The sequence below is a fragment of the Leptonotus elevatus genome, chromosome 8 (assembly GCF_054856555.1).
Source record: "Leptonotus elevatus isolate MCC_2025b chromosome 8, RoL_Lele_1.0, whole genome shotgun sequence".
In the NCBI taxonomy this organism is placed as follows: domain Eukaryota; kingdom Metazoa; phylum Chordata; class Actinopteri; order Syngnathiformes; family Syngnathidae; genus Leptonotus; species Leptonotus elevatus.
This window is the reverse complement of record NC_141246.1, coordinates 7,153,807-7,179,748: the sequence shown is the minus strand read 5'-3', so window position 1 is coordinate 7,179,748 and position 25,942 is coordinate 7,153,807. Positions and strand designations below refer to the sequence as shown.

At 37.4% G+C, this 25,942-nt stretch overlaps 1 protein-coding gene across 3 annotated transcripts; it reads left to right on the top strand.

Annotated features, from left to right (window-relative positions):
• Positions 1-1,208: 1,208 nt before the first annotated feature.
• sun2 (Sad1 and UNC84 domain containing 2) lies at positions 1,209-25,399 on the top strand. Of its 3 annotated transcripts, none has more exons than XM_086082435.1 (17): positions 1,209-1,293; positions 2,958-3,090; positions 14,975-15,083; positions 15,170-15,255; positions 16,371-16,778; positions 16,871-16,918; positions 18,346-18,420; positions 18,500-18,636; positions 18,727-18,777; positions 18,885-18,920; positions 20,395-20,586; positions 20,673-20,801; positions 21,958-22,054; positions 22,829-22,944; positions 23,027-23,200; positions 23,372-23,461; positions 23,545-25,399. In XM_086082435.1, the coding sequence occupies exons 3-17, from the start codon at positions 14,977-14,979 to the stop codon at positions 23,728-23,730; spliced, it is 1,932 nt and encodes a 643-aa protein (XP_085938561.1). In that variant the 5' UTR covers positions 1,209-1,293; positions 2,958-3,090; positions 14,975-14,976; the 3' UTR covers positions 23,731-25,399. The 3 variants fall into 3 exon arrangements, with proteins under 3 accessions (XP_085938561.1, XP_085938559.1, XP_085938560.1); XM_086082434.1 differs by lacking the exons at positions 1,209-1,293; positions 2,958-3,090 and adding exons at positions 11,612-11,668; positions 13,051-13,114; XM_086082433.1 differs by lacking the exons at positions 1,209-1,293; positions 2,958-3,090 and adding an exon at positions 11,533-11,668.
• The last annotated feature ends 543 nt before the right edge of the window (positions 25,400-25,942 follow it).

The following is a 25,942-nucleotide window of genomic DNA, read 5'->3' as shown; positions in this document are numbered from 1 at the left end:
GCCCTAAGGACTACTTAGTTTTACTAGTGAAATTAAATATTTCCATGACAAAAGTATCCCTAAAACCAATAGCTACTGCGTAAGTCGAAAACAAAAATTGTTGGTGGATTTGGGTTTTTTGGCAAAAGACTTGAAAGTCAAGCAAACTTGGAAGGGTGCACCCAAAATCGAACTGAGGACCTCTTGATCTGCAGTCAAATGTTCTACCACTAAGCTATACCCCCTTCACATTTCTCATCGCTAGACACAACTTGTAAGGCAGTAATTATATTTGAACTGGGACCTGGAAAGAAGTCCCTGTGAGCCAAAAACTTCACAGTTTATTGATTGGTATGTCCTAGCAAATGACTGTGGACTACAAACATCTGACAAGGGGGAATCTAGGTTGGCCCTGAGGACTACTAAGTTTTACCAGTGAAATTAAATTTACGATGGCAAAAGTATCACGAAAGCAAGTAGCTACTGCAAAACTCAAATCTTTTTGCTCGTGGATTTAGGGTTTCTGGCAAAAGACTTGAAAGTCAAGCAAACTTGGAAGGGGGCACCCAGAATTGAGCTGGGGACCACTTGATCCGCAGTGCAAATGCTCTACCACTGTGCTATACCCTGACAAATGTGTCAATAAAGGAAATCCCTATTGGAACGTTACCTGTAAAAACGAAGCATTACAGACAACTGAGAACCGGTAGGCTACATGTTAAGAGTATGGTGTGAGGTTCGACCTCAGATTTTTTCCAGACAAGTTTTGTTTTCCTCCAATAAACACAAATGGCAAACAGGCTAAAAAAAAAGACAGCCCTCCAGTTCATGTTGGTGCGAATGATGAACACACACGTACACGCACCCTGAACACACGCAGACAGACACACACGTCAAGCCTATGCAAACAGAGATCACACTGGCTGAGAGGAAATACACTTCCCCGATCTGGCCATCTGGGGAAGTTTTGGCAGTTTTTTTTTTTTTGGTATATATGCACAGTTGCGGTTTAGGAAAAGTCTATACAAAGATGTCGAAATACGTCATTAGGGGAATGACAAACACCCGTGGCCATCTCATCCGTTCATTTACAAACCTCGTGTGTATGTGCACTTTTGACGTCGAATTTGACTTCCATCCCTCCCGTAGCTCACGTCCACTGTCCTCACAGCTTCCTGTTTACACGAGACCACTTCCTGTCAAAATGGCAGATACAGACCCGGTTTTCCCGCACTCCTTCCAGATGAGTCCATAAACAATAACGAGCATGCAGCAAATGAATAACCGAACGTCTCTTCTGTTCCTCTGAAGGAAGTAAGTGAAGTGGCTCGGGCATCCGCCTTTTCTTTCATCTCTCGTCGATGCTTTTTTGAAATACACAAACCAGGCGCTAACTGCTCTTTAATATGCCACCACACAGGTGTGTTTTAATCTCCTAAATTCGATAATAATAGCAATCTTGATCTTCAACAGAGCAGCTGGGCATGCAATGTGTGTCTATTGAAGCGACGCAATTAAGTGTTCTTGAAACGTTTAATGGCATGTCAAGATGTCTATGAGACTTACCCAACACCTTCGGTTTATCATGTTAGCATTTAGCGTGTTGTTGTTTTTTTCAACAATTTACCCATATAGTGCATTCGGCTTTTAGCTGGTGCTCTGTAGCAGCCTGCTAGTTTGTCAATATCGCTGGCGTTGGGTCAAAACCTCCAGAGGTGTCAAATCCAGGTGCAGAAAGTAAAAACCCTGCCGCAGTTTAGGTTTAGCCACAGTTACCCTGTGCCTGCCGGTTGAGTAGTAGCTCCTCTGAGCTTGTTTACCTGCCGGTTGAGAAGACGCTCTTGTGGCCAAAGCCAAACGATGGCAGTCTTTTTACTTTCCTGACCTGGATTTTACACCTCTGGAAACCTCCTAGAGTATTTACTATGAGTACATTTCTTCAAAATGCCAACAAATTAGACATTGACCAGAATCCAGATTTTTAAAGTTCTTCTGGATTTAGAACTCGATCGGTGAACTGTAACATCTGTGACTTTGAATGTGTGCTCCAGGGGAGAGCCAGGTAGGGGATGTCGACTCAGGTTAGTTAGTCCGCATGTGGGGTGACTGGCCGTGGGTTGTGGCCAATAGGAGTCCACGTATGAGGGCATCACAGTACTTTGATGCGAATATCTTTGCGCGCGTGTGAGTGCACGTGTGCGGCACGTCTGATGTGACGTGTTGGCTCTCAGCTCAGAAGCATCAGAGTGGGTGACTAATTGTGCCGTCTGTTCACCATAACGCTCACTCAGTCACACTGAGATTACGCAATCCCTATCAAGATAATCTCTTTGGCCCTGTATGTTTTCCTTTTTCTTTTTCCTTTTTTGCCCGAATATCAACACGTCTAGATTACGTCGCCGTCTGGTAACCCTTCACTTACCTAATCCTCGACCTCTACTTACTCCCATCTCTGCATTTTCCCATGCTCACTCAGCACAGAATCAAAATCACAATCCGACACATCTTGGAATTTTTTTTCCATTCGGCTCATCATGTGTCGGCTGAAGATGACATCACGGTTGCTAAGGTCTCGGGTAACAACCAATCACAGCTCATCTTCAGAAAACAGGTGAGCAGTGATTGGTCGCTGACTGAGCCCTGAGAAACTGCGATGTCATCTTCCGTCGACAGCATGCGACAAAATGGCCGCCCCCTGAGATGGACAAAAAGGGCTGGATTTTGCTTCATAACTCATATTCCACAAAGGTAATATTAATCAGATTGTCATGTTTAGACTAGTGAGGTCACATATGTTATTGTCAAGAATCTTGTTGGGGGGGTCGACTTTCCCTTTAAACGTGAATTGCAGCTGACTTTATAATATGAAGTGAGTGTCGGATGTTTCCCAACACATCACTCAACAGTCTAATTCACTTGAGACTATTGTTTTGATGTGTCATTGTGCATTTGTGTGTTTGTGTGTGTCATGACTGTAGGAAAAGGGTGTTGCTCGCCTCAGGCCAGGAGCAGCCAAATAGTGTAACAAGTGAAAATCAAAACACGGGCAGCTGGATACGATGGACGAAGAGGCACAGACAATAAGAAGTTAAACACATGCGACTGAAATATGTGAGTGACGGATCAACACTTACTTCCTTGACTTCTCTCTCTCTCTGTGAAACCACTTCCGCCACCGTCATTTTTTTAAAGTAATGATACAATGTTACTTAAAAAGTTTTTTTTCTTTCTATGTGAAGCAAAAATAGTAATAAATACCTGAATTATATTTATTATGAAGCAGACTGTCTGGTATTCATAATGCATCTACCTTGTTGCCATAATTATTTTGTAGCTGTATTTCCAGACATGACCTGAGGTCGGGACTCCAGACATGAGCTCACGGGGGAAATAGCATCAGTTCGGTGGCCTGAAAAATGTGTGCTGTCTCTAAATATCAGTTGAAAGCGTAAATATATGCAGAATTAAATGAAGGCACTTAAAAACTTACATGCTCCTATGCCAGTTTTACATACACATAACACAACTAACTAACTAAGTAATTGTACAAATAATATTACTATAGAGAGATTAGTAGAGTAATCAAACACAGCTAGCTAGCTAACTAGCTAACTGAGTGCGCAAACAAACTAAACAACCAACCACATAACAGGCTAACAAATGAATACATCTAACGAATTAATGACCGTCCTTCTTTTTTACGGCGGTATACCCATACTGAAATAAATATAAAAGGAATTCCAAAAGTTCATTCACAATATTAACTGACAAAGATGAAAACAACGAACATTTATGCTATATAGTTAGTTTTAGCTAGCTAATATAAACATACAATAAGATGTAGCTTCAGTTAGTAATGTTTTTTTAAAGCACAAATTTTAGTAGTTATTTCGTTAGTTTTTGTTTACTAGAAAAACCTTGGCCTTCGCTTATACACACAGAATGTACCTGCACCTTTGTGTCTGCGTTGTGTGCACGTTAATAGCATTCAGAAGCACACAATTTAGAGGAAGGAAACGACTCCTTTATAAGGTCATGTTCCACTGATCGTCCATTACTACAGTTGCCCCACTCAGCAATATTAAAGTCGTCTCGTTTAAGGTGTTCTGTGACTCAAACAGTAACGTAAAAATCCCGAAGACAGTAATCCCTCACACATTACGAATTGACTCATTTGCATTTTTCCAGGAGAACCTTTCCCCTGTTATTCACTGAAAAACTTCTAAAACACCACAAGAAGCCACAAGCTGTCAGCAAATAGGAAATTTGTACATTTGGTCCAAGGATGCAAGAGTGTATGTCGATTCGTGACGGCGAGCAGCTAAAGTTAGCCCGGGTTGTCAGGGAGAGTCTTCATCCAATGTGAACATACATATTCACAAAGGTGTCCTTTCATTCTTGATTCTCGGTGCTTTTGTGTTGTTCTTATAGCAACACTTACATGTGGACGCGACGAGGTGACGGGCTCTCACCTACCGGTCAACTCATCGCAACACAATCTCAGGAAGCCGACGTGCAGGAAAACGGCGTTCTCCTTGTAAGGACACTTTTTGAGCCGACTGCCTGAAACTATGAGTGCTTCTCGCGCCTGTGATGTCACAGACAAAAAATCCCCCCTCGGCGAGACTGCAGGGAGGTTTTAGTTAATTATTGACAACGTGCGACAGAGAATTTGTATCACACGCTCCAAATCCTCATGCGGAAACTGTGTCATTTACAATGTCTGGATTTACTTTCAGTGAGTCTTAGTCACGCGGATGGCGCGTTTATGTGGAATGATTAGCTTTGACCAGTAAGCGAGTGAGCTCGAAGTTTCCTGGAGGCAAAACAAATATTGATCTCACTTTTTTATTTGGTGTGTTCAATCGTTGATTAATAGTTCTTTCATTCGTTTATTTCTTGGCTAGTTTTTCATGTTTACTGGGTTTGTTGGTTAGTTTGATGTTTGAACATTTGCTCAGTATGTTCATTGGTTGGTTTGGTCAATAGCTTAGCTTAAGCTACAAGACACCAGTGCCAGATATGGGAACACTGCTACTGCTGGCACTTGTAATTAGTTTAATGGTTAGTTCATTTGTTTGTCAGTTAATGGCTTGGGTTATTATTAGTGTTATTTCCGATACCGTTTTTTGGCCCCAGATACCTACGTTTTTTTTTCTCAACATGAAAAAGCTGTCCTGCCATTGGTTCATCGCATTCAAAGGCAAATAGGATATCTTAGCTCAGCATGCAGTAAACATACCGATATCACTGTTTTAATGCAGTATCGGGGCCTCTGCCGATACCAGTATCGGTATCGGAACAACACTAGTTAGTATGGTTACTTCATTAGTTAGCTGATGTGTTTGTTTAGTCTGTTATTTAATTGGTTGGTTAATTTGTTTGCATGTGCAATTTTGGTTGGTTGGTTGGTTGGTTGATTGGTTTGCTGTTTTGTTTGCATGCTCATTTAGTTGGTTGGTTAGTTAATTAGCTATGTGTATTCATTTGTTAGTCAGTTAGTTAGTTAATTAGTTAGTTAGTTTTTATTTAACCATTATTTAACCAGGAAAATCCCATTGAGATCCGCAGATCTATTTTTCAAGGGAGTCCTGGCCTAGTTAGTTAGTTAGTTAGTTAGTTAGTTAGTTAGTTAGTTAGTTAGTTAGTTAGTTAGTTAGTTAGTTAGTTAGTTAGTTGCTTTTATTGCATTGTCATTTGGTTGGTTGGTTTGATTTATTTGTTTGTTAGTTTGTTATTTGGTTGGCTGTTTAATTTGTTTGCACACTTTGTTAGTAAGTTAGTAAGTTCGTTAGTAAGTTAGTTAGTTAGTTAGTTAGTTAGTTAGTTAGTTAGTTAGTTAGTTAGTTAGTTAAACACATACTTTTCAAATACAAAATACAGTCATTACTAGTCTATCTCTTCCCGGCTAGCCCACTGATATAACACATCACTGATGCAAGAGATTCTGGGTCACCATAACGACAAAGGAGCTCCTTATTACACGCCAGTGTGTCACTAGCAGCATTTCGAATCTGTTATTGTAAACTTCAATTATTACAGAGTGTTGGATTTTTGCAACACTGCTGTGTGTGCAGTCATCTTAATAATACTCAGACATGCTCTGTGTGACAATTGTTACCCGGCGCACGTCTCTTACCATAACACTCCCTCCCTTGCCTCGAGCGACTCACTGCCATGACATCACCGCGGTGAGCTCACAGTCTCCTCGCTGGATGGAGACGGGATTAAATCTGCTGATGCTGTCACATGGGTTACCAGAGAGTTTAGGATTGACCACGAGGGGCTCAACAGATTAAGACGCGGGTCATGCTGTTGCTGCCAGTCAGTTGAACTCTGCTCGTGACCCAGATTGGGTGCGTCAGTCAGTCAGTCAGTCGACAAAACAACATATTCATATGATTTATCCGTCTTGTGTAAATTGATTGAAATATGGATTAGCAGTTTATCAAGCATACAGAAACGATGTTCCTCACTAGTACAGGCAGTAGTGATGTATATAAAGGTTCATGAAATATAATATGACCATTGTAGTGGGCATTACTTCTTGGGTTACACTTAATGGGGTTAATGAGGTCTAAGAGTTTCCCTTGTACGTTTGGTAGAGCATATATCAAAATAAAAGTCCATTTCCTTTTGAGGAATAAATAGAAAACGAATCATTGTTAATAATCAATCAAATGCATTATTGTGTTGTATCTTAATTCAAATGATAGAGTGACTTTCAATTTTTATTTATAAATGGAATATATAATAGCCTATACATTACATATTATTAAAATAGAATGTAAATGAATAGATAACCATTTTTAAAAAATAATGTTATGTCAACCTAATTATGAATGTAGTTTTATTCTAAATCAATTCATAAAAAAATGATGGTTATTTTTAATTTATTTGCTGAAATATATCGTTTATTATTTTGCATGATTAAAAAATTAAAAAAGTTTTTGATTCAAATATTTATAAAGAGTCCACATTTAAGCACTAACTCATTGCAAATATTTTGAATTTAACTTTAATTTTTAGTTAAATAGAGTAAATAATGCATGTTATATTTTCCTTTCTCCTTTCTGTGTGCTTTTATTTTTATCTTTTTATTTTTTTACATTTTTGGCAGCCATCATGACGAGATCCTGTTTATGCACATTCCAAAACTTAATAGAGGTCATACTTAGTCATCTTCCACAGAGAAAAAAACAGACTCAAGGCTGGAAATGCCCCCCTTGGGCTCGCCCCACCCCCTCAAAGTCACTGCACTTTCTTTATTTGTGTGTGTGAAATTGTGTGTGTGGTGGGGGGGGGGGGTGCATCTGTTACCTTAGCAACCCTATCAACAATTGACTGGGAGTATCCATTATTAGGGGGAAAGCCCTGAGAAGCGGGAGAAGTGAGGCGGGATTCTTAGCAACAATCACATATTCAGTATCTGATGCACATTTACCATTTCCAAACGATTATTCTTATTCAAATATATATTTTAAAAAAAATAGGAGCGGTCGCACACTTCTGCATGGTCGCACTGTAAAATCTCAGGTGATAACGGTTGATGCGTGGACGCCGTCACGGATCTCACCATCTAAATTTTAGCTTCTCACCGGACATACATCATGAAATATTCAGTCAATGTGACCTAGAAGAACAAAGTGGAACAAAACAACGTTAGATCACTGAAGCTTGAGTGCTTTGTTGCAACATGGCGTGAATAACAAACGAGTCACATTTATTTACTTTTTGGAATCCTGCACAGTAAATTCTGTGGAGTAAATTTGACTCTATTTAGAGTGGGTCCAAATAGACTCCGTTTTAGAGTAGGCTAATATTTACTTAGAAAAGAGTAATTGGGAACAAATTAATAAAAGTCACTCAAGGGTTGAGGAACGAAATCTAAAGCTTAGGAGATTTCCACTCTACCATCTGAGCAATGCCACTCCTACTCTTTACTCCAAGAGGAGACAAAAAAATTCCAGCTGACACGAGCGATATACTAACACTCAGCAGGAAGCTGCGTGGCTCAGGGAGTAGATCGGATGTCTCCCAAGCTAAAGTGCCTTTGTTCCTCAACCCTCGAGTGACTTTTATTTATTTATTTATCCAATTATTTTACTCTCTTCCAAGTGTAAATATTATTCTAAAACTGAGTCTATTTGGTCCCACTCTAAATAGAGTCAAAATAATTTACAGAATTTACTGTGTACCAATCAGTCCAATCATATTTGGGCTACTAGGAAAGAATTACAAGTGGTATCACTATACAACTAAAACATCTATAAAAATCATGTAGTGTGATTGGATTTTTTTTCTATTATACTTTGGAAATCCTACTAAAACGAAATTATACTCTTTATAAAAATGCACAGAGAGAGAGAGAGAGAGAGAGAGAGAGAGAGAGAGAATATGTGAGTATGCGTGGGACACCGTGTTTGTGTTAAGAGTTTGAGAATGTGTGAGAGTGTATGTGCATGTCTGTTTGAAAGTGTGTATATGAGCGAGTGTGAGAGTGCGTGAGTCCATGCGAGAGGGAAAGTGAGTGTGAATGCTTAGTCATGAGAGTGTGTGCGTGTGATGCACTTTGTCTGAGAGCAAGTGTGTGAGTGTGCAAAAGAGACTGCATGAGAGTATGTGTGAGATTGTTTAGATGTGTGTTTGAGTGTGTAATGGATAGTGAGAATGAGAGCATATGATAAATTTATGTGAGAGTGGAACATGGTCCCTGCTTTCCGGCGGACATTTTGTTTTCTGCTGTGTTTTCATTGGCTGCAAAGTTGATCCCCTTTGCAACATCTGTCACGTTCCCCTCTCCCTCACTGTCTCGCTCTCACACATACGTACGCACACACACATATGCACTATTTTGATCACATTCCAACTCACTGACTTCAGGTCAGAAAAGGGACCGGCCATGAGTGTGTGTGTTGTGTCTGGGCCAGCCGCCTGGCAGATAAGCAGAGTGGGAGCGGCTGCGTGTGCGTTTGGGTGTTGTCGGCGTACGAGTAAAAAGAAAGAAGGAAACGGCACACATGAAAGAGTGCATAAAATCCCCCCCAACCCCCCAAAGACGGGAGTGATGAGCCTGTCGGGCCTTCTCATTGTTGAGAAGCCGATGACTGAGTGGAGTCCTGCCGCTGCGTCTGCCTCTCGCTCGGGCCAGCCAGAGGAAACTGTTGCCTAACGATAACAAGACACAAGACAATGGCTTCCACAGGCGTAAACACACACACTGCGTGTAGACGCACGACACACTTCAGCTCAGGGGCCGGGGGGCCGGCCAGCATTGCCAATAGTCACCTGACCTTTTGCCATTATTTATCAAATATGCAACAATCCGGACATACCAGCCACATTTGGGAGCTTTTCCCCCCCTTTTTTCAAAAAGGGGAAATTGGTCACAACGTCCCCTGCCTGCTGTTTGTCGGCCTGTTGATAAGCTACCTTTGGATTTATTTGGGGCTACTAGAAGATTTGGTATTTGAGTTTTAGACAGCGTTTATTCTTACAATTAACTCATTCACTGCCATTGACGGCTATAGACGTCAAAAATTCATTTGAACTATTTTTATTAGTAAAACATTTTTTTCCCTATTTTGTGAACAAGAGTTTGAAAACAGAGATTTTTTAAAAATTGTATTAGAACAGTTATAAAAAATTGGGATTAATCGTGAGTTAAATAGTGAAGTCATGCGATTAATCACGATTTACGGAATTTTTTAAATAATCTTTTCTTTAAAAAAAATATTATTCCATTTTTTTCGTAAATTAGGGGCATCAGGCGATTAAAATTTGTAATCGTAATTAATCGCATGACTTAACTAATCACAAATTTTACATCTGTTCTGAATGTACACAAAAAAATCTAGGTTTTCATACTCTTGTTAACAAAAATAAAAAAAAATGTTAAATAGAAATAGTTAAAATGAATTTTTGACATCTATAGCCGTCAATGGCAGCGAATGAGTTAATATATGTCAAGTAAGGCCTTAATTATTGTTTTTATTTGGGGCGGGATAAATAATCAATTGTTAGATGCATCAATTCAAGACTCATACAAATGTGTATGGGTTCTTTTCATATCATTTGATCAATAAACGGTGAAGACATACCCCACGGAATTTTATTTCAGTGTTGGAAAACAAACTATAGGAAACATTGAACTGCCATGAAATTTGTGTATTTATCTCTTTATTGTCTTTACTGTTATGATCTAAAATGTCAAATTATCAATAACATTTTGAAAGTAGCAATTCGAGCATGGCTGTTTTAGCATTAGAGACATTTACACATACCGTTATTAATTAAACTATATGTCAATTACTCGTTGAATTAATTAAAAAAATAATGAGTTCATACATGAATAATTACATTATATACAATGTGTTAATGATTTTGTTGTATAATTGATAGGAATGGGCGAGTATCGATACCAGGTATTGTTTCAGTGCTGATAGCAGCCTTGTTTTAAGGTATCAGTACTCATGTGATGTGCCCTATAATATTCGGCTGCCCTCTTGTGGCTGTTTTATGAATATATATTTGAAGAAGAGAAAAAGGCCATTAATTTCATGTACTTTTAAGGAAAATGCTACATTGAGATATATTGATCTTTCTTTAAAATGAGCTGTCATTGTTTATTTGTGGGAATTGTATGTACTAGTGGGATCAGTATTTGACATCCTATTGGTGACTACTCAATTCTTGAGTACTCGTACTGGTATTGGTCTGAAAAAAAAAAGTGATTTCAAACATCCCTAATAAAATAAAAACAGCAATAAATAGAACTATAAAATTCATATTCTAATTATGTAATATACTTTATTTATATAATAGACTATTTTTCATAATCAAAAATTAAATAAATACTGTATTATGTTTATCCTGATGGTGTATAATTTACTATTTTGTTGTTTTTGTTAATGATAGAAATGAGTTGTATTAGTACAATTGTTAGAATTGAGACGGGATTGTATTACTTGTACTTTAAATAAATAACTCCATGAAATGATATACTTGTAATTTATACTGACAATAAATAATTTTGCATGCGTGTTTGTTGATGGTAGTAATACATAAATACTTATTTATATGATACATTATATAATTTTAAAATAAAGAACATATTATACTGGTTACATTTTTTAATGTTTATTAATTCATTAATTGTTTTAATCTGTTTTTAACATGTATGCATACATTAATTTCCCGAACTCACATAAATATACAATATTTAAAGATAGCACAGTATCTTTTTTCCCCCTTGCTGCTAACTACACTGCCTGACACTTACAATGTGATTGACGGGCCGATGGCGACCCCGTGTGTCGAATAATTGAACTGCAGCTGAGTAAGACCACTTTTTGGTTATGACTGTTATGATAGCAGACAGAGTACGTCAAGTTTCCATCGTGACTGTCACATACCGGAAATGCCGTCACACGTTTATAACGCTAAACACGACTAATGGCCTTGTCCTATTGTATTAAACGATGACATTGTGTAAACATCACTCAAGAAGGTTGATCGTGAACGATATGTTCTTTTAATGCTAACCAGTCAGCAGAAAAGAGCTCGCTAAAGTTAAAACTGATTTATTTTGGAGCTTTTTACCGGAAGTAGCTGTTTGCCTTATCTTGACTCGAGTGCTGTCAAAATTTGTAATCTTCGCAACTTGGACACGACCGCACCGCCTGTTGAGGTAAGTTAAGAGACACGCCAACGTCCCATTTCTCACTTAAATACTCAAAATGCTCTTTTTTTTTGTCTTCTTCTCTCCTCTTCCTGGTTTTTCTGTCGTTTCTTTTTCTTTTTCTTCTTTTTTTTGGCCTCGTTTAGCTAGCTGGTAACAGAGCTAGTTTTATATAAAGTAGTCGTGACCTTTTTCAGCATTTGTCTTCGTGTTTAAATGTTTTTATTTTAACGCTACTATTAAGAGGGATGCGTCATTTTAATGACGTATATTGAATAATTAATACAACTTTTTTGTATGTATCTTCTTGTCTTTGTTGACAAGGCGAATGATGTCATTGCATCAACAGGCTACTTAACTGATGGTCATATTTGGAGACAAAAACGAATCCCTCCTCCACTATGCAAGAAATAATAATAATAATAATAAGTGCTATGATATTAAAGTCATAATCTCACGAAAATAAAAGCCGTATTTTTGTGAGGGAGAACCAGTAATATTTTTGTATATGTTTGATAGTGTATTTTCAAGAATTATTTTGTAGATTTTTTTGGGGGAATAAAGTAGTGTTACATTAGTTATGATATTGCCAGAACTTGTAAGAAAAAAAAGTATATTTCTAAGCCCGTTGTAAAAAAAAAAAAAAAAGTAAGAATTTGAGATTTGAGAATTCTATTTTTTTTTACAAAAACGTTCATATATTTTTTTTAAGTCATAATTTATGAGAAAGTTTTATATTTTTGAGACATTTCTCTTTTCCTTTCTCTTGCATGCATATATTTATTAGATTAAATTCATAATATTAGAACAGGGAAGTCACGTGTTTCTGGGATCAAAAAGTTATAAATTTTCGAGACAAAAGTCATTTGTCTTTGAAGTCGTATGTTCTCGCGAATAAGTAGCATTTTTTTTAAATCATAAACATATTTATTACAAGTCAAATGATAATATTATGAGAATAAAGTTGTATATTTTTGGAGAAATAAAGTATATTTTAGGATTGGGGTACAACAAGAAAGTCATATTTTTAGATGAAAGTTAGTATACGTAAAATCGTACATTTTCGAGAACGAAATTGGTGCATTTTTTAGATTAATGTTGTATGAGTGGAATTTCTTTCCCTCAAAATCATACGAATATTCTTGTACAATTGTGAATTCGTCTTGTGTAGTTTTTTTCTTTTCAAGCTAGCTCCTTTGTCCACATTCAAATTGACATCAGTATTTTTGCAGTACTATACTTTTCTTTTTCAAACATACAAATGACTCACTCGCTCTGTGTGACTCATTCCTCCGGCACGTTTGCCACCGATTTAAAAATGTTTGCCAGCCACTTGTGGCTTGGTCAAGGCACGGCGAAACCCATTCATGTTTTTCCATTCCTTCCTGCAGCCCTTCAGTGCCTGCCTGGCTTAGTGCTTAGTACTTGTGTCTCCTCTAACCTCATGATCCACAAGTGAGTGATGGCGAACTAATGTTATATGTGGTATACCTGGTTGCGACATGTTTTTTTTTTTTACTCATTCACTGCCATAAATTAAAAAAGAAAAAAAAGATTATTAAAAATTAAGGGCAAGAGGTGATTAAAATTTTTTATTGTAATTATTAATCGCATGAGTTCACTAGTTAATTGGCGATTAATCACAAATTTCATATCTGTTCTAAATGTACAATAAATAAATAAATTCTAGGTTTTCACGCTCTTGTTAACAAAAGTGGAAAAAAATGTTAAACTAATAGAAATAGTTCAAAAAGATTTTTCGACGTTTATTGCCGTCAATGGCAGTGAATGAGGTAAAAAAAAAAATATATATATATAAAATTTTCTTCAAATCTTCTTGGGTGGTGGCCAATTTACTCCGCCCAAGTTTTAACATGGTGTGGGAAACTATACATGCAAACGCATGATGGGTGTTTGATTGATGCTTTTTGTCTCTTAGTGGGCCTAACATTTTTTGCTGTTGGCTTGTTATTCTTTGCTTTGTAATGGAACGATCTCGACTTGTGTCAGGTTGGTCTTTCGCACAGACTTCCTGTCCCCATTTTTTGGGTGCACGTATGCCACCGCAACTTCCTTTCGTCACATCTCCTGCTACTCATTTCTGACATGTCATTTCCTTGCATTCTTCGCTGTCTTATAAAGGGCCCATTACATTTAAGAAATATTGCAAATTCATATCTACCAGCACAATGACTCGAGATTTTAAATTAGATGTGATGACCTTCCAACTATGATTCCACTATATTCGCTGGGATGCAATAAAGGGTCACATGCTGCGTTTGAAAGAAAAGCCGCAAGCAGAAAGATCAGTTGATGAGATGCTGATGAAATCGTGAGATCATCATAAGCCCCCCCCCAGTAACAAGCAAGCTTGTCTTAAATAGCTACTGTATTACATTGTGATGGCAATTGTTTTTTTTAACTTTCCTCAGATGGCTCATATGATGTAAGGATGTTTATTTAGTATGTCAAGCTTTGTGTGTGGTGTTTTATTTATATATATATATATATATATATATATATATATATATATATATATATATATATATATATATATATATATATATATATATATATATATATATATATATATATATATATATATATATGTCTTGTTTATATGCCTTTTTCAAGCCTTCTTGGTGCATATTTGTATGTGCTTATGATTGTTTCTTTGGCCTCTTTGTGTTTCCTCCTGTAGATTAGCTGGATTATTGTGGAACAAGATTAGCATAGCATCTGTCAGAGATTTTTCAGTTTGACGCCACAATGAACATTCTTCTCTCTGTATGTTTGACTTGATCATTCGTTGGACATAATATTAGATACAACTGCATGCTGTAATTGAAAAAACTGATGGACCTTAGAGAATCATTCTTTTTAACTCATTCACTGCCATTGACGGCTATAAACGTCAAAATAATTTTAACTATTTCTATTAGTTTAACATTTTTGTGTGAGTGTGAAAACCTAGAATTTTTTTATTGTAAATTTAGAACAGATTTGAAATTTGTGATTAATCGTGAGTTAACTAGTGAAGTATGCGATTAAATACGATTTAAAAAAATAATCACCTGTCGAATCAAATTTTTAATAATCTTTTATTTTTAATGAAAAACCTTTTCTTTTTTTTTACAATTATTGTTCTTTTTAAAAGGGACGTCAACCTAAATAAAAAAATTTGGTCAATTACAACTAGTCTAAATGTTGTATTTTGTGTTGAGTGGGGGGGGGGGGGATACACGGTGTGCCTAGTGGTTAGCCTCACATGCATGTTTTCCAGCATATAAAACCTCCACTTTGTCTTTCTGTTAGTCATGTCTCGCAGGAGCTGTCGCCTGGCGTCCACAGGCTACTACAACTCGGATGACGAATCCGACTCGAGTAGCGTGACCAACATTTCGTATCGGGAGAACCCCGTCAAGTGAGTAACGGTGGCGCAAACGTTTGCGTAACATTTGGATCAATTGTTTGTTTGTTTTCTGATGCTTTTTTTTTCCTTTTCTTCAGAGTGTTCAAGAAGAAAGTGGGGACCCGCAAGGCCGTCACTCGTGCCTCCACCAGCTCGAGCAGCGTACAGTCGCCTTCCACCAAACGTCAGTGTGTAAAAGTCAACAATTACTACAGAAACATCTAAAGTTGTTCAATTAAACTGAAATGTTCGTGGTACAAAAATCAGAACAGCTGTCGTTCATGACGTCATGTGAAACCATAAGCGAGACCGCAGCAAAATTCATAATCGTTAGGGATGTTTGATACCATTTTTTTCAGACCCGGACCAATACGAGTACTCAACTCTTGAGTAGTCACCGATACCAAGTATTAATACCACTAGTTTATATACATATAAATATGTGACATAATTTTACATAAAGACCGACATATCCCAATATAGGATTTGTACTTGAAATTAATTGCAATTTTTTAAAATCCTTTTAATTTATAGTTCCAAACTGTAAAACGGCAACAAGAGGTATTGCAGTCGTCGCGACTAATGATACCTTGAAATTATTGGTATCTTTATGCTACATTCAATAATTAACCTATAATTAAAATCAATTAACTTTTTTAATTCACTTATCACATTAAATAATCTGTTAATTATTTTATATAGATGAACAATTTTGTATACTGTATCTCTTTCCATATTTAAATAAAATTGGTTAAATATCTAATTCTAAATCGTAAAAATGTAAATATAGACAATGAATTGTTATATTATTAAAAAAAGATTTTTTTGGGGGGTATATCTTACATACACATTTTTATACACTCCGTCACCTGAAGCCCACGTCTACAAATTACCGGGCCTTTTTTTTTCTTTCTTTCTTTTTTATGTGGCCCTAACCACAAAAGTACTCGTGTAAAACATTAACTCCACAAGTGTTGATTGTGGAGAAAACCTACACAGCATGGACAGAACATGCAAATTCCACACAGGAAGGCCATAGCCCAGATTTGAACCCATGGCCTCTAAACTGTTAATTCATCCACTGTTAATTCGTTTCCATTATCTTTTTTTTTGGAGGGGGGGTGGGGGCTCAGTATTGTTCATTCGGTACATGTCATCATCATTACTCTATCTCGCTTTTTTATTTTTATTTTTTCCATTATGTTCTATTGGACAAACGTGTCGCGTTCAACCTTGAAGGTTGCACCCAAAAAAATGTCAACACAAATCCCATAGTGACGTTAAATGTCTTCTTCAAAGCCCGCAGACCTTCCCTAAGCACCCAGACGGACCTGACCATGGGGGGCGTGTCTTATGTCACCCCGAGGGCCACCGCCCGCCCTGCCCTGATCTCGGCGTCGTCAACCACACACCAGGTCACCACCCGCTCAACACTGCCTCCTCCCGAGAGGATCCGCACCTCCGGCCAGGCTGTCGTCTACCTCCGATCGGAAAACAAGCATCAGGATAAGAACTGCGTAGACAGCTCGGGATACTCGTCCTGTGAGGGCATCAGCCTCAAACCTCCAACACCTTCCACCACCACCACCACCACAAAGGCCAGCGCCAGCACCAGCACCAGGAAAGCCAAAAGTAACAGCGTGGCCCCAGTGGCTCCCGCTGTCCGATACAGACAGCGAATCAACAGCGCCCTCTGTGGTGTGAAGGGTGAGTACTCGCGTTTGTTTACTGTGTGTGCTCTGTATTTCGCTAAACTGTAGAGTAACGCACTTTTTGTGTGTTTTTTGTTGTGGTTGCAGACTCGCTGTCAACTTTGACTGCAAAGATAAACCATCTGACCACTTTTGGTATGAAGTGTATGCTTGTGTGTCGCTAAGCAGAGATGGGAAGTTACCAGAGTATTTTTTTTCAGTACTTTCTACTTTCCTATTTATTTTTTAGCATACTTTTTACTTTTATCCGTTACATTTTAACATGACTTTTTACTTGATAGCATTTTAAAAAACAAGGTCGTTACTTTTGTTTTTAAATGCATGAAAACAATTAAAATACTAGACCTAGAGGAAAAAGCAGCCGTTAATGTATCGTGGCTCCGCCAATCATATGAAGCGTAAACACGGTCCTCTGCATCCCAGCTTGTGAATGGCTCTGCGACAATCGATCACATGTGCAATTGGCTAGATTAGAACAACCCGTAAATATGAGGGCAATGCGTGCCGCCACAACAGAGGATCATTTGAACTTGATAGTCAATTGGCCGTGGTATACCCATTTTTGCTCCAATTATCTAATATCTTTCAAATTGATATAGAAGGAAACATCAGGTGAAAATACTTTTTAATTCTACTCGGCAAGTACATTTCAGAGCCTGTACTTTTTTTTTTTTTCTTTTTTTTTTTACTTCAACAAAGTTGTTTTTTACACAAGTAACTGTACTTTTACTCTAGTAGAGAATGTCAGTACTTTTCCCCATCTCTGTCGCGAAGCATTTTAAAGTGCACATTAGCACATAGTTTACAGTCTTCTGGAAAGTCTGGAACAAGCAAGTGCCTTCATCACAAAGTTAACAACAACCAATCACAGCTCAGCTCAGGCCGTTGCCTGAGCCCTGAGCAACTGTGATGTCATCTTCAGTCAACAGAAAGCGGCAAAATGGCCGCCCCCCTAAGATGGATAGATACGTTTTGATTTTGCTGCATAACTCATATTCCACAAATGTAATATTAACTCATTTGCTCCCTAAAACGTATTTATATGTTCTATTTTAAATATTACGATGCTCCCAAAGACATTAATATGTTTTTTATGGATTTTAATGCAGTCTCTAAACTGAAGAGAATGCTTGAAGCAATGGTAATTATTACAAAAACAGGCCAGCAGGTGGCAGTAGAGTATAGGAGATCAACCAGGGCCATGTTGCAAAAAGCTCTTTCCACACTGTTTTAAAGAGATTTGTTAATAATGATGAAACTTAGCTATATTCCAATGCTAATTGCTGAAATTGATGAAAGAAGAGACTCTGGTCTTTCTTTTGGTAGGTTCCATGTTTTTATAGCAATAGAACACAATATTCTGTGGGCCATGCAAAATCAGTCAAAATCCAATAAAACAGCTGGGAGCAAAGGGGGTTGCTTCAGTGAAAATGGGAGTGAATGAGTTAGTCAAAATGTCATACTTGGACTAGTAAGGTCACATATAACAGTTTAGCCAAATTCACAATTGAATAAGTGCATGTGGAAACCCCCCTAAACCAACTTGTCTTCTTGTCCTGCAGTTTATAGATCCTTCATCAGTGCCCAAACAAAGAAAATTTGCATTGTCCTCATCCTGCTCTTTGTTGTGGCTGCCTGTAAGTGGTCACACATTACCCAGTACATGTTCTTCCATATACTCAGCCATATTTGTTTGCTTTCTGCTCCCCTCTGAAGGTGTTTGGCTCCTCCCTCACTTGTGGCTCCCTTTCTCCACGCTCGTGGACGTCATAAAGGCCAAGTCACAGACCAACAAATTCATGGAGCGGCTTCTACCAAACATTATACTTCCTCCTCCTAGCACATCAGCAAAGGTATAGTTTTTATCTTGGTACTGAGGGATGTTTCTAAGTAAAATAGTAAGTCAAAAATGTTTTGGGGGGGGGTCTTGTTCCACTCTCCAGGACTCTGTCACACTTCCTGCTGATATAGAAGCAAAGGTGCAAGATCTTTTGGTAAGAAGCAGGTTGTATGAGTAAAAAAAAAAAAGAGAGAAAAAAGGTCAACATATAATATTTAGTGAAGGATGAGTGGAATTACTTTGTGGTTTGTGCTTTTGCAGAATGATCTGCAGCAGAATCAGGAGCTTCTTTACAAGGTAAAAGTATAACTTTGCATGAGCTTCTACTTCAATTGGGTTCATTAGAACAACAACTGCGGGTTGTCTGCGACTGGCTGGTGACCAGTCCGGGGTGTATCCGGTCCAAGTCAAGTGGGAAAGGTTCCAGATCATCTATGACTCCCAAGTAGAAGTGTAGTAGATCCCTCAATTACAGAATGTTGTCAGGATTCATGATGTGACAGATATAAAAAGTCTACACACCCCTTTTCAAATGCCAGTTAAAAACCGGTACAACTCAATTGATTTCTTTTTTTCTTTTTTTTTGAGAGAGGAAGTAAAAATAAGCAACTGAAAAAATTTGGTTGCACAATTGTGTACTCTCATAACTGGCTTGTGTCTGAGGTCTGAACAATCAGCTTCAAACTCAAATAAATAGGAGCCTGTACACAAGGCAGTGCTTTTGATTCACCCCGAATAAAGTTCAAATGTTCTATTGGGCTTTTCTAGACATTTTTGTTTTGCTTTCTAGCAGAACACTATCATTTGGACCTGGGGCCTAGCACAAAACTATCAGACTTCTGCTAGAAATAAGTTTATTTTAGTTAACGAAAAAACACAAATTCAAAAAAGTCGTTAACAAAATAAAATTAAAATTAAAATGCTTTAAAAAAAAAAAAAGAATAACAAACTACATTTAATGTTGGCAAAACTAACGAACATTATAGCAAAAATGTCCTTCGTTTTAGTCTTTGGTAATTAATTTTATGCACGAGTCTTTGGGGATGGTTTTAAATGTGATTTTAAGTATATTTATTTAGCCGGAATAAGGACATTTGAAAGTGTGTTACACAGAAGTGATGTCATCTAGCAACAGCCAATAGAAAAGCACCTTCAGATGACGTTGCTCCGAGGCGGCAATTTTGTGCACTTGACTTTTGGCTCCAATGGCTTGGCTCGCCTGCTCAGGCAAAATGCCACGCTAGGTAAGAAATTAGTTACTTTTTTCATTTTACCATGGTGTTTATTAAATATTGTTCACAAGTTTTTTTTTAAACGTAAACTACTGAAAGTAACTAAACTAAAACTAAGCAACTAACCACCCTGAAAACTAATTAAAACGAGCTCAATTTAAAAAACAAAACTCAAAACGAAATAAAAACTAAAATGAAACATCCCAAACTATAATAATTCTGGCTAGAATGCAAAGGAATAATCCACAAAAGCCTACTAGAACATCTGAATTTTGAATGGGGCTCACCAGAGGCAATTTAAAGTGTGTGATTAATTGATTTCAAATTTGTACCTGCTGAAAAGCAGATGTTTAAATTCTCAATTGAGTTGTGCAGGTTCTAGGTCACAATACTGGTGGAAAAGATCGAGAAATTATTTATCTTGGCAAAAAAACTTGGATTTGAACAAGGGTGTGAAGACTTCTTAGATCCACCGTAAAGTGATTTTTGTTTCCCTGTAGTATTCAGTTAAGTCATTTCTCTCTTCTTTCCTGTTTCAGATGAGGGAGCAATTTGAGGTGGAGATGCAGAGTATGCGGGACCACGTGAAGACGGTGGAGTCCAATAGTGCGGTGAATCTGGATTGGGAGGTCACCGTCCTGAGCAAGAAGATGGATGATCAAAAGCGGGATTTCCAGTCCCTCTCAGGCCATAGTGTCCGAATGAAAGCTTTAGAAACCCAGATTGCCGAGGTAATGGAGGTGTTAAGAAACTAATGTAGACACCCCCCGCCCCCCCCCCCCCCCAATGTTCAACCCAAATCACTTTCTGATTGCAGCTGTCTAAGGAGTTGCTGTCCATCCAATCACAACCTCCTGCGCTGCCTTGTCCTGACATCTCCGCCCAAAAACAGCTGACGCCGGAGCTCCAGCAGGCCATGGAGAAGTGGCTCACTGACCACATCCAGGTAAGGGGCCGGCAAAACGTCAGAGGGTCTGTTCCGGGACCATGGTCGACCTCTTGTTTGTTTGGATTTCGGATTGGATTTGCTCCCATTCAGGAAATAATGGAAATCTGTTCACATGGAAATTTTATTAGTTGAAATAAATTATAATTAACAGCCAGAGTCCTTTTTTTTATCAGTTCAAACTTCAAATAGTAATATAGATGAAAACCACCTAAATTCTTACCATATCTCGTATTGTTTTTTGTGTGTTTATAATCCATGTCGAGTGAAAATAGAAGTTTGACATACCACAGAAAAAGTGTTGTTAACAACCCTGCCGAATCTGAATGATTTTGAAAAATTGCCATGCAAATATGATGACGCGTCAAAACTGTGAAAAAAAATCAAGCCCTTGCTTCCGCTCTCAAATCCACTGAATGCTTGAAACTAGGGCTGTCACGAACGTTGGCCCCACTACGTAACAAAAACAGGACCACACACACACAAACATTATCGGGGCACAGGAAAACCATGTGAGGAAAGGCACCCACGAAGCACTGGAGCTAAATACTAAAAGACAACAAAATAAAAGCAGTTAAAAAGTAAAAGAAAACAGAATAAAATGCAAAAACAAAGCTAAAAGACAATATGACAAAAGGAACTGGGAACTAAGATAATAAAAGGGGAATGCGCAGTCACAATTTGGTGGAAAATGCTTGGCTTTAGCTTGTTTAGTGCTAACAGCAGCTGGCTCATCGTCATACGTACACATTCCCGTTTGTCATCTCCCGAGCTCCGTCAGCTCTACTTCTGCAGGAAGATATCCACTGGCGTCATTGCGGCATGGAAAGCCCCGCTAGCCACCAGCTAGCTTGTAAGCTAACAGGCTTTCGGGGCTTCTCGGGCAGGCTCGTCTGTGGCATCACCTCCTCGCTTGAGAATTGAAATTACTGTAGTGGCAGAATTGGACCTAGCAATAAGTCGCTAACCACTCAAGTTCTTATATAATGAGGGAGGAACTCATCCCAGACGCACAAGTGCGTCACTTGCCGCTCTTTCAGACATGCCCGAAAGTTCTACCTATCTTAAAACCCCTCGTTAATAAACGTCCCTCTTTTGGAATAAGCGTCAAAAAAAGCATTAAAAAAGTCTGCTGTCTTTTCTGCTTATCACACAGGTGCATAATGCGGTCAACCTACAGGACAAAGGAGTCTCCTCAGCGTACGCACAGCCCTTCGCTAACAAAATGGCTGACTTTGCTTTGGAGGCTCAAGGTTAGACACTTTACACAATGTTTGTATCTAGCTCATTCACTGCCATTGTCGGCTATAGACGTCAAAAATTCATTTGAACTATTTCTAGTAGTTTAACATTTTTTCCCACTTTTGTTAACAAGAGTATGAAAACCTAGATTTTTTTTATTGTATTAGAACAGATATAAAATGTGTGATTAATCGTGAGTTAACTAGTGAAGTCATGCGATTAATTACGATAAAAATTGTAATCACCTGACGCCCCTAATTTTTAATAATCTTTAATAAAAAATAAAGATTATTTAAAATTATTTTATCTTTTTATTTTTTAAAGAAAAGATTATAAAAAATTAGGTTAGTTAGTTGACTAGTGAAGTCATGTGATTAATTACAATTACAATTTTTTATCGCCTGATGATAAAAAACAAAAAACAACAATGATCATTTAAAATTATTTTTTTTTAATTTTTTTTAAGAAAAGATTATTAAAAAATTAGGGGCATCAGGCGATTACAATTTGTAATCGTAATTAATCGCATGACTTCACTAGTTAACTCACGATTAATCACAAATTTTATATCTGTTCTAAATGTAAAAAAACATTTTTTAGGATTTCATACTCTTGTTAACAAAAATGGGAAAAAAAAGTTAAACTAACTGTTCATTTTTGACGTCTATAGCTGTCAATGGCAGTGAATGAGCTAGCTATAGCATATCTCTATTTATCTATCCGTCCCATGTCACCTGTTGCATTGTACGGGGCACCATTTTATAGTTTGTGCGTGTAATGTTCAGGTGCCAGCGTGATCAGCACCCGCTGTTCCGAAACGTATCGCACCCGCTCAGCGTGTCTGATTTTGTTTGGATTCCCCTTGTGGTACCCGACGGAGAGCCCCCGCACTGTCATTCAGGTAATCATCTTCCCCTCTTCCTGATTTTGCTTTTTGTTCCGAGATTACCCATCCATGCCCAGTCCTGCCTTCTTCACTTCAGGGCGAGCCAATGCTGCTGCCAGGCAAATGTTGGGCCTTTCACGGTGCCCACGGGACTCTCGTCATCGCCCTGTCCCACCCCATAAGGATAACCCATGTGACGCTGGACCACGTGCCGCGTCAAAACACCCCCACTGGCCGAATTGACTCTGCACCCAAGGACTTTGAGGTTTATGTAAGTCCCTCAAAACATTGATACAAGCCATCATTCGGCCGATTTTATTTATTTTTTGTTGTGTCTTAACTCACTCCACAATAAGCAACACTGCCGTACAGTAAAAAAAATCATAATTTAATGCTAACGCTAAATAGCTTGTGTGAATTTTTTTGCCTTTGCTCCCTGAAGGGACTGAAGGACGAGGTGGAAGAAGGAACGCTGCTGGGAACGTTCACATACGACGAGGACGGCGAACCCACGCAAACGTTTGAGCTGCCCGTGAGTTTCCACGCCGAGCCAAACTGCTTTGCTACATGCTCGAACCACAAATCATGCATTTTCATTGCTCTTGCCTGACGCAGCCCAGCGATGTGATCTACCACGTGGCGGAGCTGCGCGTCCTCAGCAACTGGGGTCAAATGGAGTACACGTGTCTCTACCGCTTCCGAGTGCACGGCACCTTGGCGGCTGCGACAATGGATGAAGTGGTGAGTTCCACCACAAAAGGCCGCACTGGCGCGTCTTCAAATATTGTTGATGTCCTTTGAAAAAACGATGTCAATATACCTTTACCATAGCAAAGCTGGTACTCAAAATTATACACACCCATTCAAAAATGTCATTTTGTCCCTGGTACTTAAATACTTGAAAACGTTTTCTTTCTTTTTTAATACTAGCATCATGTGGATGCAAGATGCCTGTTCTTCTTTGAACTTGTAAAAAGCACTTGAATTTTCTATGAACGCAAAGTCAGGAAAGATGAAAATGTATTTTATGTGAGAGAAAATATTTTTGCAAACTTGTGCCTTGTGTTAAATTTATAAATGGCGTACAGGCTGTATGACATATTACGGAAAAATTATATAATAAATAGAGAAAATGATGAATAAAAAATTACTCAGGATAGTTGGAAGAATAACATAGTAATGTGATGAGAATAAAAACACTCCAAAAAAATTACAAAAATACTTTAATAAATATAGAATAGAAAACTTTTTGAATGCAAAATGTGGTATTAAAAATCAAGTGCAAATTATATTTCCTGAAAATTCTTTTTAATTTGATCCATGAAGTAATGAGTGTAGTCTCTTAAAGGTATATTTTTTTGTAGTAGTAAAAAATTCTTCTTATCTTAACAAGTACCTTATTAACTGTTTTGTTGTTGTTGTTTTTTGCACTATTACGGGCCTATCCCAGCTGACTTTGAGCGAGAGATGGGGTACACCCACGCCAGTCAATCACAGAACTTTTATTATTATAAATTTAAAAAAATAAAAATTATTGTAAAAATGTATCGTCATTGTTGGGCAGAAACTTATTTTTTTCTCTTTTTTCTTCTATCTGCCAATCCCCAAATGGGTCTGTTAGTTTTACATATGATTCTAAAGTGTTGGTAATAGTTTGCTCTGCTTGACAACAATGCAATGTTAATGACATTTTTGTTTCTAAAAAAAAAGTGAGGATTCTGCCCACCGCCAGCAATAAAATAAAATAAAAAATGTTTTAAAGACCTAAAATACTTTGGATTTTTAAACTTTACAAATGCAATGCCTCAGTTTGACCTGCTGTTAGGACTTTATTCTCTTAAAATTATTAATGGTATGGTTTTTTTGGGGGGTTTTTCAAAAAATTTACTACTTTTTCTCAAATTTTCAGTCCTTATTTCTTGCTAAATAACTTTATTATTATTACATTATTCTCATAATTGACTGTATCCTTGTTTTTATATTGTTTACTATTTTCAGTGTCATCTTAGCAGAAAACCAACTTTTTAAATATTGAAGATGACCGATGAGGTTGTACAATTCCCTCACCCAAAAAGTTTAGCTTTTTTTTTTTTCATGTTTATCTTATTCAAATGACACTTTTCTCCGCGAAAACCGTGTGTTTTCTAATGAAGTGAAGTACAGGTTAATCCCGCTCAAAATTAATTGTTGCAGCTATTTGAAATGAAAGCATACTGTTCTTAAAGAACATGTAGAACATGTGTTATTTTTCATGCAGTTTGAAAAGTTCTGTTTGCTTGACAAGTAAAGTTTGTATGGGAAGAGTTCATTATGGTACGAAGATACAATTGCATTTGGTCTGGAACTGATGTATTCTATTTGGTATTCTATTTGGTAGGTTATTTATAACAATGCTTTGAATATTATATTTAAGCTACTCACTTTCTTGAATGTATGAAATAAATAAATTCATCTTTGTTCAACTGCTAAATGTGTTTTGCCATTACATTGTAGAATAGATCGTATTAAAAAAGAAAAACGCTTCCCAAATATATATATATATATATATATATATGGGATATATATATATATATATATATATATATATATATGGGAAGCGTAAAAAAATAAATAATATATATATATGGGATATATATATATATATATATCCCATATATATATATTATTTTTTTTTTAAAGGCGACTAAAATGTGTCATACTTGTTGCAGCTAGCCTTATAGTTGCTAACACTATTAGCCATGAGTTCAGTTTTTTAAGATGCACTGCACACCTTAATTTCAACTTTTGTTTTTATTGATTGACTGGTTTATTGAATATAAAAACACATTAGAGTTGAAGAACGAAAGTAATAAATAACTTTCAAATATTATACTGTATTGAAATAAAAAAAATTAAAAAAAACATGCCTGTAGTAGCTAGCTGCTAACGCTAATGTTAGATGTGTAATCCACTTTTTGGGTTCCACTACACACGTTACACCATAAAAACACTATATTAATAAATATAATACATG

Excerpts from the sequence above, each read along its gene's own strand:
- sun2 (XM_086082435.1), top strand. The coding sequence starts at position 14,977 with ATGTCTCGCAGGAGCTGTCGCCTGGCGTCCACAGGCTACTACAACTCG. Across the intron at positions 15,256-16,370 it reads ACAGTCGCCTTCCACCAAAC|CCCGCAGACCTTCCCTAAGC; the intron begins GTCAGTGTGTAA and ends TCTTCTTCAAAG. Across the intron at positions 16,919-18,345 it reads AAACCATCTGACCACTTTTG|TTTATAGATCCTTCATCAGT; the intron begins GTATGAAGTGTA and ends CTTGTCCTGCAG.